The sequence below is a fragment of the Amphiura filiformis genome, unplaced genomic scaffold (genome assembly GCF_039555335.1).
Source record: "Amphiura filiformis unplaced genomic scaffold, Afil_fr2py scaffold_21, whole genome shotgun sequence".
NCBI classification, from domain to species: domain Eukaryota; kingdom Metazoa; phylum Echinodermata; class Ophiuroidea; order Amphilepidida; family Amphiuridae; genus Amphiura; species Amphiura filiformis.
In genome coordinates, this window is record NW_027305485.1 from 82,844 (window position 1) to 99,295 (window position 16,452).

Genomic DNA, 16,452 nt, shown 5'->3' on the forward strand with positions numbered 1-16,452 from the left:
ACTAAAGATTAAGTTTTCTTTAACAAACACATGAATATTCCTGGCCTACTCAGTGTATTGTTTGAGAGTTGACTCCTTAGATGCAACATTTAACACTGTTAAAAACAGTCTCTTTTTTACATAATAACCTATTGTGACTGAACGCAATGACGTGTGACGCTATAATTTGGTTCACGTGTGTAAAACAAATAAAGCTACCCAAACCATTTTACACGTTTGCATTTCGTCAAATATGTTTCAATTTATTTTAAAATGTATTCAGGTGGGAACTTGTAAGTTGTGGACCCTATATAGTCTAGTAGAATGTACATTGCAGTATGGCATTTTTCAAGCACCAGTGCTAAAACCCACACAAAATGTGGCCCACTCTAGTTTGTTATCACTCACACGGAAGTTATGACATAAACTAACATACAATTTGAACTTGTTATTATTTTACTTCTCTCCAGCTTCAGGACTAATAACCTGATCTCAAGACTATCAATTAAACGCACCGCAAACAGCCCCATGCTACATCGCAACAGCGAACGCTTGAAAAGGAATGGCGAGTTTTCAGATGATCACGATGACACAAAAAAATCTGGTCTGCATTTGAGCGATGGAACAGTCCCACCGTTCTCTGACCAAGATTCTGTGAGGTCACAGTCTAGAAGCTTCAGACATCATCATTCAGGTCAGAGGTCATCTTGTGTTTTATAATTGAAAAAGTTGTGTTTCTTATCCGTTTTAGCTTCCAGTGAGTAGAGACTATCACATCTATAGAAAACACTGGGCTGCTCAAGTTGAAATCCATATGTTCCTTGTGGAAGACATTGCCTTAATCTTTCACACAGGGAGTGTGAATTTCAAATGGGTTTACCTGAATGGGGGACTCCTTTTATAATCTACACCCTCTCTGTGGGAGATCAAGGTCATGTCTTCCATAGGGGGTGTATGGGTTTCATCTTCAATAGCCCATTACAACTTGTGGTTGCACCACACATTTTTTTCTAAGGAGGAAGATTCTTCATGGCAGTTTAGCAATTTTTGCGTAAAATAGTGGAATTTGCAGTGACATTTGTTCTGACTGGGGAAACAATGGGAGGGGGAGGTCAAAGTCCAGTTGGGGGGGGGTTATTCCACTGTTCCATAAGAATGCATTACAAAGCAACTACGATGCTCACAGGTACATGTAATGAGTTGTCAAACCAGACCACTATGATGTTCACTCAACATTTACATTTAGCCATGATTTTTGCATTTTGTGAACACGCTATAATAAATGCATGCCTTTTTCGTATGAGGTGAGCAATCACTCTCACTCACCCAGACCAAAAGATTTGTAGTGATGGGTTCCACTCACAATAGAAATGAATATCGCTCATTGCGAATTGTCCAAAATTGAAGTCAATTTATATACATTTCAAGTTTCAGAACTTTTTTTTACTGATTTATCGTAATAAATGAGTATTATTCCACAAGAACAAAATAGATAGAATCTACAGGGTGTAAGTGTTATACATTTTGGTGTGAATGATGCTCGAGACCTGATGTGATTACATCCAGTCAGTGACATATGGAAATATACTGTGTGGGCTAGCCTATTGCTGGTACCGTATTGGTAAGAGGTTCTTAAAAGAAGTGTAAAGACACCCCTTTTCTGTAGCTCTTTACTTTTGAAGATTACTTTGAAAATGGATTTTGATCGTAGTCGTATGAAAATGGAAGACTCAATTAAATACTTGATACAGAATGTGAAAAGTCTGTTTCTGTCTTCAAATTTTTTTTATGACTAGAAAAGATGGCCTGAAATGGGCTATTCCAGTTGAAATCAATACTCCCCTATTGAAGACGTGACCTTAATCTCCCACACAAGGAGTGTAGATTTCAAATTGAGTCGCCCATTCAGGTTAACTCCATTTGAAATTCACACCCCCTGTGTGGGAGTTTAAGGTCATGTCTTCCATAGGGGTGTATGACTCCTTCTTCTTCTTCTTATCGACGCACATTGCTGTGTGGAAGGGTAAGATCATGTCTTCCATAGATGGTGTATGAATTTCAACTGGAATTGCCCAGTCTATATTTGACTTGAACTTGAACTTACCATTACCCTGATTTCATTCTTTCATAGGTGGTGTAACCAAGCTAACAGAAGCCCACAAAAATGCCATCCGTGCCATACGTAAAATCCGCTTCTTTGTGGCACGGAGGAAGTTTAAAGAGGCATTTCGTCCTTATGATGTGAAAGATGTCATAGAGCAGTATTCATCTGGTCATGCGGATATGCTGGCTAGAATTAAAAGTCTTCAGCAAAGGTAATGTATCATGAAGGGAGATCAGACCTGTTAACCATCATGCAGTAGGTGGGCATAAATTTTAAAGTCCCATTCAGAGAAATTTAGAGAAATTAGCTACATGTATTTGATGGGACTTCAACTTTGTCAATACTGCTGTTTTCCTTGTTTTCTTGCCAAATTTTTCATTTCAAAAACACCTAATGACAATTTTAATGACTTATCCGTCACTTTTAGGCAATTTATAAACAATTCCACCAGCCATAAAAATGGGGTCGGTCACTAGTCCTAAAAGGTTTGCTAGTCCGAAGAACAAAAGAAGAGTTACTAGTCTGAAAAGTTCACTAGCACCCTAACCCTAAACCTAGAGTTATGACTGTGGGAATCTCGTCCATGCCCCCCTCCGGACGTGGTGCCGCCCCTGATATTGATTGATTGGTATTGAGGGGGAGATGTAATTGTAAAACCCTGCAAATGAAGGCGCATAGCCGTATACCTGAAAATAGTATGATAACTGTGGGCGCCCAGTAAACAAGAACTCTACAGTTCCCTTCCCCATCAGATTATTGCAAACAACATAACAATGTACAAGATCACCACCGGCGTGTCCAGGATCTTTTCCTGCAGGGGGCTCAGAGGAGTTATGCGGGGGGCTTAATGGACAAAAGCACCAAACATGATTTTGAACAAAGTGTGGAGGGATTTGGCAACCAAAGCCCCCCTGGACACGCCACTGATCACATCTCATTTGCCGGTGTAAAGTGGTCTCTGTTGGATTGTAAAGAAGTCAAGATGGTCCACAATTTGGAGCTGAGCCTTGGTTAGATAGGAAAAACATGCAGGTCCTTGTTAATCTTAACAAGCAGTGGTGTGTGGGTGTGCATGATATAGACATACGTACAAGATTTTCTGGCTTTTCTTTACTCTAAAGCACAACTGACATTCTCTCAAATTACTTTCACTTTGAATGCACATTTATGATTTTTAAGCAAATTACTAATAATTGTAATTTTTGGTGATTTTTTTCAGACTTGATCAAATTCTTGGGAAACCAGGTGCTGATAGACGGAAGGGTCGTGGAGGCAGTGACCTAGAACTATATGACCCTAGTGTTAGCCTTTTGTCAAGAGTGGTCAAGGTAGAGAGAAGGGTCACTCTCATTGACCGCAAACTGGACATGCTCATTGAGATGTACCGAGAGGAACGCCATGCCAAAAATGCCACAGAGTGTCGTAGTGACGACAGAGACGATTCCCATGAATCCGAACTGGACACCGCCCCCAAGGGGTTTGCCAATAGAAGAAGGGGAGCGTGGAGTCCCAATACACAAAGACAAGGGTCGGGTCACAAAAGAACTGAGTCTACGGACACGTCGTCTGCGACATCACCGGCTGATCCGGTGGTGCCCAGTCAACTCAAACCTTCATCTTCTCACCCGTCATTAAATGCAGCCTGTGGTAAGGAATCAATAACGATGTCTCATTCACATCAAGAATTTGGTGTCTCAAAAGATGAGCCAGGCTCACAAGCTTTAATACCAACAGATGCAAGTGTGCAAGACAATGTATTTGTAATAGATGCAAAACAAAGCGAGGGCGAAAGAACTGAGAGAACTGCGAAAGAACCGGTGAGGTCGGCTTTGAGACGGAAGAAACCACTGCGAGGCGGGATGAAAGAGAGTCCAAAAATACAAACCCCGCAATCTGGGGACTCTGTGACACCTTCTGGTGAATCAACAGTGTCATTTGGGAGCACGGGAAGCCTGAAGAATACTGATGGGGAAACAAGAATTTAATCAATTCTTGTTTTGCTATCATTGTTGCATAAGGAGTGTAAAGTGCATTGACCTTTTTTATATCTACTGTATGAAGTATGAAATTTTCAAAACATTTTCATTTATTGTATGCTTACAATTTACTGTCAATTGAAGTAACAGAATTACATTCTGTATTTTGTATCATTCTTATTTTTCAGTGATTTCTCTGTAGTACTTTCATGTATCCGAAACTGTGCATTGCTGTGCTATTTTACAATGAACTTAATACTAATGCCTATATTCATATAGGCATAACAGAAAAAAATATAGAATAAATTATAGCTTAATGCTTCAATTTTGCTCTAAATAATAACTTTTTATTTCTAAATCTAATAACAATGTTAGCTGCTACATTCTTATAAGGGAACATCACAAAAGGTTGATGACATCTTTTAAACTAATTTTGTTAGGGAGGAAGGGGTTAAAAATGTTGATTGCATTTCTCTATGCCTTAAAAATCAGCGATGTTATTTTGACCCACTTCCAGTTTCGTTGCAGATGCACTATGGACCACAATGGTCTCATCCCAACGGCATAGTTCCATAACCTCAATTAAACAACCATAATGCAAAATTTGACCTCAAGTTACCGAGTATGAGTTTTTGTCCCCAAATTTTCAAAGGTCATTCAATGAATGTACAAATGTATTGGGGTTAAAGAACTGTGCCCTGATGGATGAGCATGTTGTGGATCATAGTGATGGGGAGGGAGGGGGTCAACCATGAAATAAAACTAGTTATGTTTATAGAACGTCATCAATCATTTGGGTTGTTCCCTCAAATATCGACACTAAAGGCGATAATTATTCATATTGGCAGGAAATGTACAAAAAGATCAACAATTTAATGAAATAATCATGTAAATAGGTACATATCTTATAAAAGTCATTATGTGTTTGTGTGGGGTGTGTTTCTTTTATGTTTGTGTGCAATGTATATGTTGTGTGAAAAGAGTGTATGTATGATTATATAAATATATGTTTTCTTTTAGGAATGGAAGTGTATTATGTGGTCAGTCAGAATTAATAGGTAAATTTTCACAGGAAAATTTTCTGGACACGTGACCCCATGGGCGTATCATTATGGAATGTGACCCCGAGCACAGCGGGTGTTCTTCCAATGTATTTGAATAGGAAGAATTCCTCCTTTGATGCAAAATAAGTTACTTGTCGCAAGTTAATAATATTATGGTAAGAGTTTCCGTAGATAAATATTTTTTCCGTAGATAGATATTTTTGAAATTACGTTTTGATGATATTGTGAAGAAATTAAGATAACATAATATTTAATAAATTTGCAATGCACAAATTTCTATCAAAATTGCAGTCAAAAATACTATTCCAATTCAAAATTACTTAGACTTGAATAGCGAGGTCACCGCCGGGGGTCAGAGATCAGGCTGGAGGTTACACTCACATTGATACGCATTGGTCACGTGTCCAGAAAATGTTCCCGTGAAAATTTACCTATTAATGTTGACTGGTGGTGAGCAGGTTTGAGGTGTTGGTGTTTGTCTGCAAATGAGTACACACACACCCCTTTTCACATTTAAACCGTGAAACTATATACCTGAAAGCGAGCATCATCTGTAGTAGGTCGCAATTGCATGCCAATGCATTTTAGAGATACGTACGCAATTCAAAATACTGCCCGTGGTTTGTAGGCAAATCTGCCAATTTGGTCCTCGGTATTCTCTTGGTCGGGCTGACGTCACAAAGGGGAAATAGCCTTGTAAAACTAGTGTGCGCATGTGCAGTTCCCCTTTCTCGAGCTGGTTGCTATGCGCGCGCTTGTGCAAAGGGGATGAAGGGGACAATGTTCCCGGATGTCCGACCGAGTGAATGTTGATTAAATATTGTTTCAGATGTCCTTGTTTTGATAGCATGCTAAAATGTCCGAAGTTTTGAGATATTTTCTCAAAATATCAATAGCTATCTCAAGAGCCTCCGAACCAATACTAGGCTTGTTTGTACTCATTTTTAATGTATTTGACATGCAGATGCCAAACATAGTCATGAAAATTTACAACTCTGAAATTTTTGAAGTTTTAAAGAAAATTTGAAAGTTGTCATCTGCAGTCGGCACCCGTGAAGAGGGATATGGTCAACGATTGCCGGCACAGGTTGGCAGGGGATTGCAGGGGCGTGTGTGCGGTGCATGTGCGTGTGTGTCCAAAAAGTGTAAAGTTGCGTGTGTCATCACAGGTGACAGTCGGAAGTGTTTCATAAGATGAGAATTAAGACAAATATGTGAAGAGAATGAGAAGCAGAGAGGGAATGGATGTATGGTATGAGTAAGAGCGCATTGATGTTTGCCAAAAAGACGAGTCGTGTGGGCGTGGTGTCATGAGATGGATGTGTCGGCATTATTTGGACCTATTTGCCATGTGGTGTGGGTGTGTGTGCAGTGGCATATCCAGGATATTTTCAGTGCAGCCAGCATCCTATCGGGGGGGGGGACTTCTCAAAAAGGAGCAGCTGCCCCTTGCCCCCCTTGGATATGCCACTGGGTGTGAGTGTGGGGGAGATGTGCTTGTAAACACACCCCAACACACACATGATAAATCTAACAACTTTGAATGCCCAGGAACCAGGGATGTCCCCATTTCCTAGATAGTCTTTCTAGATGTAAAATGCCATATGAAAGTGTTACAGTTAATGACTGCAGTTGCCGGAGAAGGACGAGTCCACACTTGGATTGTAAAAATTAAATTTCATCCACTCAAACATGTGTTCATGATTGGATATAATCTCTATCATAATGTTTTTCACATTCTCGCTTGCCAGTGGTTACATGCAGGAGTGTTGGTGTGGGGGTGTGTGAGGGTGTGTATAGGTAGATGGTGTGGGGTGTGTGTATGGGCAATTCCAGTTGAAATCCATACGCCCCCTATGGAAGGCATAACCTTAATCTCCCACACAGGGAGCGTAGATTTCAAATGGAGTTACTATCAGGTAACCTCATTTGAAATTCACACCCCCTGTGTGGGAGATTAAGGTTATGCCTTCCATAGGGGGTGTATGGATTTCAACTGGAATAGCCCTAAGTAGATGAGTTTGTGAGTGGCTTCATTGTTCAACATTTCAAGACTATTGTCAATCCATTTTATACGACCAAATTAACATTTATAACAAGGATGTGTTATGAGCATCTCTCTTTTTTTCCAAGTTCATAAAATCTTTAAAATCACTTGCTTTTTCAAAAAGTACAAAGATTTTTTTTTCTGAGAAATTTTCAAGTTGTGTAATTAGACTTGATCAGTGAATGAGTTTGTTCAAGTATAGGCACGCAGGTGACTATGAATCCAGGGTTCCCACAGTCCTTGAATTTGAAAACACCTTTTCAAGGCCTTGAAAGTCCTGGAAATTTGCACAACGTCCTTGAAAGTCCTTGGAAATTTTTACCTAAAGTATAATTTTTAAGAAAGAGTGAACAGTTTACCAACCCGAACAGTTTACCAAATTTGAGGAGTGGAGAGGAGCTGTCACTTTTGTTAATATGTGCCACATGGAGAGCCACATCATGATTTTTGTGTTGTGGTAAGTCCTTGAAAATCATGTTTTTGGACCTTGAAAAGTCCTTGAATTTTAAAGGCTTCAAGGTGTGGGAACCCTGTGAATCCTATAGATTACTCTTCTACATTGCCAGTTGTTGATAACCTAAAACCTAGTCAGCTGTTGTATACACTGTAAAAATAATTGTGTACAATTTTCAGAGTGTACAAGAATCTGCATTATTTTTATTGCTTTCTATATGTACTCTGACATTTCACTGTATTTTGTACAGATAGATAGACATTTTTTGTAACAATGTATCATACGTATATCATACAAAGAAACAAGCGTGCTTTCATACCGTTGCTTTCCTTTTTACGTTTCCCTGTATGTAATACAGTGTAGTACAGGCTGTATCAAAAAGATTGGTACACATTGGTTTTAGTGTTTATTGAACAAGCCTGCTTCATTCCAAATGCAATAAAAGATCCTCTTAAAATGGCCAGAATTTATAGTTTGTAACGTTTTATTGCATTAAAGGGGAATTTCATGATCCACAACCTCGTACTGGGACCTCATCCCTCACTTTTCTCAAGAAAAGTTAAGATTTTTATACCACTGGAAACCTCTGGCTACATAATGTTTATGTACACAAAATTTCTTGCAGATTAATTTGTTTAGCAAAAATATTGTCAAATTTTAATTACGTTCTGGTACTCCGGAACAAAATTACAACACAGTGGCATATGGAACAGTGTAATACACATATTAAATCATGCATAACTCGCAAAATCGGAATCAACTGAAATTTTAGGAATAAGCTTTTTTTGTTGATGTCTACTGAAAAATGTCATAAAAAGAGGATGCTAGGATCACAAAATACTCCTTTAATCTAACAAAAATAAGTGGATCTTGTGTTGGATTTTGATGAGGCAGTGTTGTCTGTGATCACTGGAAACAAGATGGCTACCGATTGTTGTGATACAGCCTGTAGACTTTCCCCGGGGGGTTCACTCCCATTGTGGCCTGTACACCATCCGCGATAATGAAAACGCGTAAAAAGGGTAGTTTTTCGTGGATAAGCACGATACGCTGCAGCGCGCTTAGGGTGTCAAAAACATGAAATATTGGAAAAAGGGTAGCAAAATTGCAATTGCTAATACGCTGAAATGAAATTTAGGGTATGAAATTTGATGCAAGGAATAAAATCCCTGTTTAGGGTATTGTTTTAGCCAAGGGTTAAATCCTTGTTTAGGGTGCTTTTCAAAAGTTGATTATCGCGGATGGTGTACAGGCCACAATGGGAGTGAACCCCCCGGGAGACTTTCACCCTGGGAATAAAGGATGTAGTGTTGGGCAATATCTGTTCTTGGCATTTTGATTGTGTATGATACCTGTACCAAACAACATTGATATTGTGATATTATTATGATACTGAAATGATACAAAATGTAAGGCTAAAATGCATATTGCGACTACTCAGTGTCAGAAGTGGGTAAGTGCAATACACAAGGCAGCTATTGCATTTACCCACTTCAGTGGCATGTCCAGGGGAGGGGGCCTTGGGGGCTGAAGCCCCCCTGCACTTTGTTAAAAATCATGTTAAATCAGCTGTTTTTTGGCAATTTTAGCCATTAAGCCCCCCGCATAAATCTGAAGCCCCTCTGAGCCCCCCGCAGGAACAGATCCTGGACACGCTGCGCCGGTGCACTTCTGGCATGGAGCAGTCGATTGGGAGTTTTTATCCTAGCTCTAAGTCAGTTTCAAAAAATGCCAAAATGGGTTATTCCAATTGAAATCCATACACCCCCTGTGGAAGACATGACCTTAATCTCCCACACACAGAGTGTGAAATTCAAGTGGGGTTTACCTGAATGGGTGACTCCATTTGAAATCTACAACCCCTGTGTGGGAGATTAAAGTCATGCCTTTCATAGGAGGAATGTGAATTTCGACTGGAATAACACAATGTGTCTAATGACTACTATATGTGACACGATCTGGTCCATGGGGGCCAAAGGCGGCAAATTTGAAACTGATATCATATAGGTATAAGTATGGAGTAAAAAAAAAACCCAATAAAATACATAAGAAAATAGATATTAAAAAACTTTAGAACCAAGTATGCTAGACCTGTGGTGTTTTCAGTAAATGATAGCCTAATGTATGTAACAATTACAGTAACTCAATTTTTACAAATGCCTCCTTCGGCCCCCATGGACCAGATTGTGTCGCATATTAAATCCAAGGTAGAGCTACTCACACAGTCTGCAATCTATTATACTTAACATATTTTAGTCATGAATCTTCAATAAAAGGCAAAGATTAAACTAATATTAAATAATATATACTTCATTAATATATTCTTGTTCATTGATTGGTTAAAAGTGGATCACATGACCAAAAATAGTTTTACCATCAGTACTCCTATCCGTAAATAGTACTTCTAAGCCGTAAATAGTATTTTCAGTGTCCCGGATGAGCCGTAAATAGTACCACCAAGCCGTAAATAGTACTTTTGACCATGCCTTTCGTGTGCGCGCATTCGATGTGACGGAACAGTTCATGCACGCGAAACTGCCATAGCGTGATTTCGCGCTGCTGTAATTGGTTAGCCCGATTTTAGCCTATTCGATTTCTTTGAAAGGCAAAATATAGGTTATGCTTAAATTGGTCATGCTGTTCACTCAGGATAGAAGCTGGAGAGTCCAAACGTCAAATAATTTTATTTTAACCAATCAATGAACAAAGAATATATTAATGAAGTATATAAAACAAATATATACTGCCTTTATTCAAGGTTCTGATTAAAACTATGGTCCCTCATTGAGATAAATTAATACTATTTTCCTTCGGGGCTGTGCCCATCAGGAAAATAGTACTATTGATCTCACCTCGGGCCCATAGTTTTAACCAGAACCTTGAATAAAGGCAGTATATATTTGTATACTATCAAGCTGTAGATCATGTTAGTATCATAATGTTAAATATTGTGTATTGCCCGACCATAACAATCAGCCCAAAGAATGAATATCTTGCAGAAATACCGAAACAAGTATTTAATAAATGACTCTGCTACCTACCATTACCACCAATCCGTCTTGAAATGTGAGGAAGGTGGACAATCAGTCTGAATTGTCAAAAAGTGGCTGAAATTAACAAAATATGGGTCATTTTGCCAAAACGTGGGGGGACACATACCCCAGGATTGACGCCCATGCTATCTACCATTGATGCTGTTTATAAAAACATCTTAGTATAGTGCTACATTTGTGTAAGAATTATGTTGATCCAGGGGAGTGTTATCCTAGTTTTATGCCCCCATGAGCTCCCAGTCCCCAAATTTGGAAGTTTGTGGGTCTACAACTTGTATATGTTTGCAGAATTAAAAAATCACAGTCACTTTTCTTTTTTTTATCAAAGTGGAAATGTAGCTTTTTAAACATTTTGATGCAGTTCTCAGTAATAAATTTTGGTGAAATTAGATCTTTAAAGCCTATAGACCCAATTTATTCACATATAGATGTCAATGAATGCTGTAAAACAAACCCCATGTCAAAACCAGGCACTTTTGGGCAGGTTATCAATTTTGAGGTTTTTACATATCTTAAATATAGATATATTTTGCTCCACAACGCCGTTTTCCCCAATGAAATTGGACATTCCTAAGAGAAGATATTGAGTTCATAAGTTATGGTATTATAAAATTGGAAATTGAGATATCGGCCTTTAAAAATATTATTGACAATGTCGAGAGTAGGAATTACCGTGAAAAATGTCTCAAAAAATACAAGATGCCAGTTATATTCCGATCTGAAACTATCAGACAACATTAATAACATCACAAATTCGCAACAAACCCAAATTGTGAAAAAATCACCCCCGGGCAGATTTTTGGCTATTTCTCCAAAAGTGTCTGGTTTTGACATGGGACATCACAAATATTAAACGCCGCCGAGTGATTTTTTAATATGCCTTATTCTGCAACATAAATTCCACCAAGCTTTGCTATAAAGTATCAGAACAAAAGTTGGAACAACTTTCACAAATTCATTAGGATTTTAGCATTCTTTGGGATCTTTAAAAAAATTTACATTTCGACCCAAATAAATTTTGAGCTGAAAGGGCAAAAAACAAACAGACCTATTTTATAAACATTGGATCCACCGTTCTTGACAAAACTTTGGAAACAATTACACTCACACTCTGGCAAACACAAAACTTTTTTGACATTATTCACAAAAGGCTAGAAAAGGTTGCCAAAAAACTTTAAATTTCAGGTTATATGAAGGGTATGAAATTTGTTCATAACATTCAAAATAAGTTTTTGAAAACTTACTGCAAAATATTTTGAACATAATGTTATTAGTGTTGACAAAATATTTGGCCAAAATGTTTACACAACTTACTTAACATTTTGACAACATTTTACTTTGTTAAGCAACTTGACATTTAATGTTATTAAAAACGTTTTGTGTTTGCTGGGACACAACATTGTCAAGAGTATATATAATTTCTTGCACAGAGCCATCTTGGATGGAAACTATTTTATGATTATATCAGTGTGGAAATTTGGAAAAATCATGATGAAGAAAATCAAGTGTGGGTTTCGTTTTTTACGGGTGTACAGTGTTATAGGTTTAAGAATCTGTTAAAAAACAATACTCAGTGCTCAAAAGGTACTTCAGTGAAAGTATAAGCAGCATACAATATCATTATTAAGAAGTTACTATAGCTAATATCTCACTGTCCATAATCAGTCAAAATCATGTTTATAAATTTGACTTTTAAAATTCGACAGGTAGCCAAGGGTACGGCCATAAGAAGAACATATACTTACAAAAGAATATAACGTTTTTAAAGGGTTTCCAAGCAATAACTTATGTTGTTAGTTTATCATATAATATATATGCTAGGTATTTTGGAAATTTTCATAATTATGTTAGGAATAAGTAACTTAAGAAAATCTTTAGTGACAGAGATCAGTATTTAGTCATTCCATTAGGCCTACGCTTCCATTCAAAAGTACAGGAAGACGTCCACCCACAGTGTCAAAGGTCACTTTCCAAACTTTCTTTCTGTAAGCAGTAATGGCAAGCCCCAGCACCAGTATCAACAATTTTGTAATTCAAATTTATGAATGTGATGTTACTGACTTGAGTCCAAGTTTTTACAAATATATACACTGCAAATTAACGTTGCCCAACATTGGTTCAAATATCAATATTATTGGGTGACACTTAATAAAGTTTTGGTTAAAGTTAATTGGGTAAAGTTAATCCAATTGTTGGTTTAATTTTTGCCCATTTAAGTTAGACTTGATATTTTGAAGCAACGTTGGGTAACATTTGCCCAACATTTTTACAGTGTACCGTTCAGAGTGTTCATGTGACTGTGCTATATAAAGTCATAAATACATTTGCAAAAAAATTAACAGAATTGAAACGGGTAAAAAAAAATACCATGTACAAATAAATATTCCTCTTTCTCTCTCTCTCCTTTTGTCTTTAATATTATTTGTGATTTTTTATCCAAAATACCTCTTCTTGAAACAAAACAATATTTTCGGCTCAATTGTTGATTCCAATTTTTGAAGACAAAACCAAACACAACTGCTGTGGACAGGGTTGCCAAACCCATGATTTGGTAGCCCAATTGGGCGACTTTTGAAGATTTTTCCCATGACTTTTGACAATTTCCTGTCCCATAGAAACCAATGGTTAAGAAAAAATTTGGGCGACTTTTTCAACATTGGCTCCCGCGACTTCCGATAGTTTCCTGCCCCATAGAAACCAATGGTAAAGAGAAAAATTGGGCGACTTTTCGATTATTTGACCCGCGATTTGGGCTGAAATCTTTTGGCAACCCTGGCTGTGGATGGTCCATGTCCCCCAGTAAGTTCTTTTGTGACACAATCTGGTCCATGGAGGCCAAAGACGGTAAATTTGAAAATGAGATAAAGGCAAAAATATGGAGTAAAAAACAATAAAATACATAAGAAAAGACATCACAAAAAAACTTTATAACCAAGTATGCCAGACCTTTGGTGTTTTCAGTGTATGGTAGCCTAATGTTTGTTTAAGGTAATGATTATATAGTAACTCAATTTTCAAAAATGCCTCCTTTGGCCCCCATGGAACAGATCATGTAATAGTAACTCAATTTTTAAAAATGCCTCCTTTAGCCCCCGTGGACCAGATTGTGTCACATATTATTAAGTTTGAATAATTCAAGCTAAGTGTATAAAGTTTTAATAACATACTTTTTAACTTTTTCAGAACCATAGTATTATATTATGTAAAATCAAGTATGAGATACCAGAACTTTTATGCCACCAGTTGTAAAGTTAATGTTGAATGTTGGTTTAAGAGGAAGGGATGCTAGTGGTGTTGTCTGTGTCAGAGACTATAATTAAAAACCAATTACATGTGCAAATTATTCAAATTAAGGAATTTTTATGGAAAGCCATTCAAATATGTTTGTTTTTGTTCCTTCTATTTTAAGAAATATATTGCTGTTTATTTGGAATTGTGAGTAGGCATTGCATTTTCTTATGCTTGTATGTACATCAGTGTGTGTTTGAAACAATTTTAACTGCTTCATCCAATGAAGATCAGTTAACACTTCCCACTCACAACTCATACATGAGAATATTCCTATCCCCGAACATCAAGCATGGCCACCATGACATGAGCAGCCATCTTGGAGGTGCAATAAAAGTGAATAAAAAAACTGTTTATGAGGAAGGAGGAATAATCATTTGAAATGTTTATGAAGTCATTATAATATGTTTTCCCTCACTTGCATATTCAAGATGGCCGCCATGGGCTTGTGACATTGGTGCATGTATGTAAGAGCAAGAGGATTGTGTATAGACCCAATACAATAAAATTTAAATGGCAGCTGTGTTGGTGGACAGAGGGACAGGTCTCTAGTTCTATTCCACAACCATTCATACCTATCACCTGTTTTATTGTAGTATGTGCATTGCCCCATGGAGGTGGACATTATTTCATTTAAAGGAGGATGAGTGACGTCATATTGCATATGGTCTATAGGATAGCACCTCTAAACCAGTTTCTTTCATTTGAATATCCTAAAACAATTATTACAGCAAGCTGCGGTTATTGATATTCAATACATGTGTATATCTATATTTGCTGTTGCTTGAAAATAAAAATAAATAATTTGTTTGTTTGTTTAAGGAAGCTTGTGTTGTAGTGAAAAAAGGAGAGTAAATGAAAATATTGTAAAACAAATAAAACAGTAATGCACAAAATGATCATGTTTGTTGAACTAGACAAGGTCGAGGAATGTGAAGCATGCAGTGTCTTTCTTAGCATTTTTATAATATTTTTATTTCCAATTTAATTTTAGCATGATTTTATCGTTTCCACAATATTCGCACATTTAATAATTGTAGATGTTTGTGTGTAACGTTTGTATTTATTTATTTACATTTTAGTCATGTTTTATGTAATTCAAAGCAATTCAGTTTAGCATGAAGAGTGGGAAATCAATGTTCAAAAGTACTTAACAATTTTAATATGTCTCAATCAAAATATTTTTTGGAAGAAAAGATTAGTATTTTCCTCGAAATAGAAGTCAGATCTGAATCTAAGCATATTGTGACCAGATTTGATCCAATCAGACTAAAGCCGGCAATAATGAAACTGGGATATGGGCAAAAAGTGAGGTGAAAAAAACCAATAAAAAACATAAGAAAATTGACAAACTCATCATTTTGCAAGTATACAAAATACAATATATGGAGATTGAACATCAGTAAGTATAGGTAGTGAGAAAGCTAGGAATGGTAGTAACTAATTTTCAAAATTTCTGACTTTGGCCTGAGTGGATTAGATTGGGTCATATTTACAAATCCTATGACACATTTCCATGTTTCTGTGTTGTATTTTCCAAAACCTTGTGCAGAAAGTAGCCACCAATAACCAAACAAAATCGCAATGTCAAGCAAGGAAATTAGGATCAACATAGATTTGTCTTTTCTGTGACAGAAATTGGTGGTCCCAGAATTGAACCCTGTGGTACACCACAACACATTTTGGTAGTTTCTGGGTTATGTATAATCAGAGTTTGATTTGGTAAGAAAATTAGTAAATAGTTTGTAATATAATATCTTAAATTGCAATCTGCTATTCCGGTTGAAATCCATTTCCCGGCCCATATGGAAGACAGGGCCTTAAACTCTCACACAGGGGGTGTAGATTTCAAAGGAAATCACCCATTCAAGTAACCACATTTGAAATTTACATGCCTTGTGTGGAAGATTAAGTTCATGTCTTCCATAGGGGTGTATGGATTTCAACTGAATAGCCCAATGGTGCATTATAAAATGCATTCTTTTTGCCAGTCTATAAACAGAAAGTAACGGTAGAAATAAGAGGGCCGTAGTAAAACCATGAATGAGTGCATAATTATTGAAGAAATGCTTTGCTTTTGGACATGAATTGTATTGCTTGGATTATGTTGTACAAATGTCATGCTTTATCCTGTATTGAAAAGTGTTACATAACGATTACACAATCCACCAGGCTTCAAGCTTTGGACGGTCTGCGTCAGCCACACTGCGAAACTAGATTTGCCCAACGTTGCCGGTTCGAATGTCAATAGTATAAATTATTGGGCGAAAAATAGTTGTTGGGCAAATTAAATCATGCTGAATTTGCCTAAATCTACATGTATACTTCTTCATTAACCTATTTTTGAATTGTCACTAGTTGCCCTTTTTTCAATCTGCTTTGAAAAAAAAATGACATGCCTTTTGTATAGATAAAAAGCACAGTGTGATATATCAGATATTTCTCTTCTTTTCTTAACAAAAAAAAATCTATATAATGTATTTATGA

The 16,452-nt window shown here is 37.1% G+C and overlaps 1 protein-coding gene across 1 annotated transcript in view; it reads left to right on the forward strand.

The window, feature by feature from the left end:
• The window catches only part of LOC140143376 (potassium voltage-gated channel subfamily KQT member 1-like), an 80,362-nt gene extending 75,322 nt beyond the window's left edge, over positions 1-5,040 (forward strand). Inside the window, exons 10-12 of the mRNA XM_072165231.1 lie at positions 450-673; positions 2,111-2,294; positions 3,303-5,040. Of these exons, the coding sequence (XP_072021332.1) occupies positions 450-673; positions 2,111-2,294; positions 3,303-4,068 (1,174 nt within the window). The 3' untranslated portion in view covers positions 4,069-5,040. The remainder of the gene's footprint in view (positions 1-449; positions 674-2,110; positions 2,295-3,302) is intronic.
• The last annotated feature ends 11,412 nt before the right edge of the window (positions 5,041-16,452 follow it).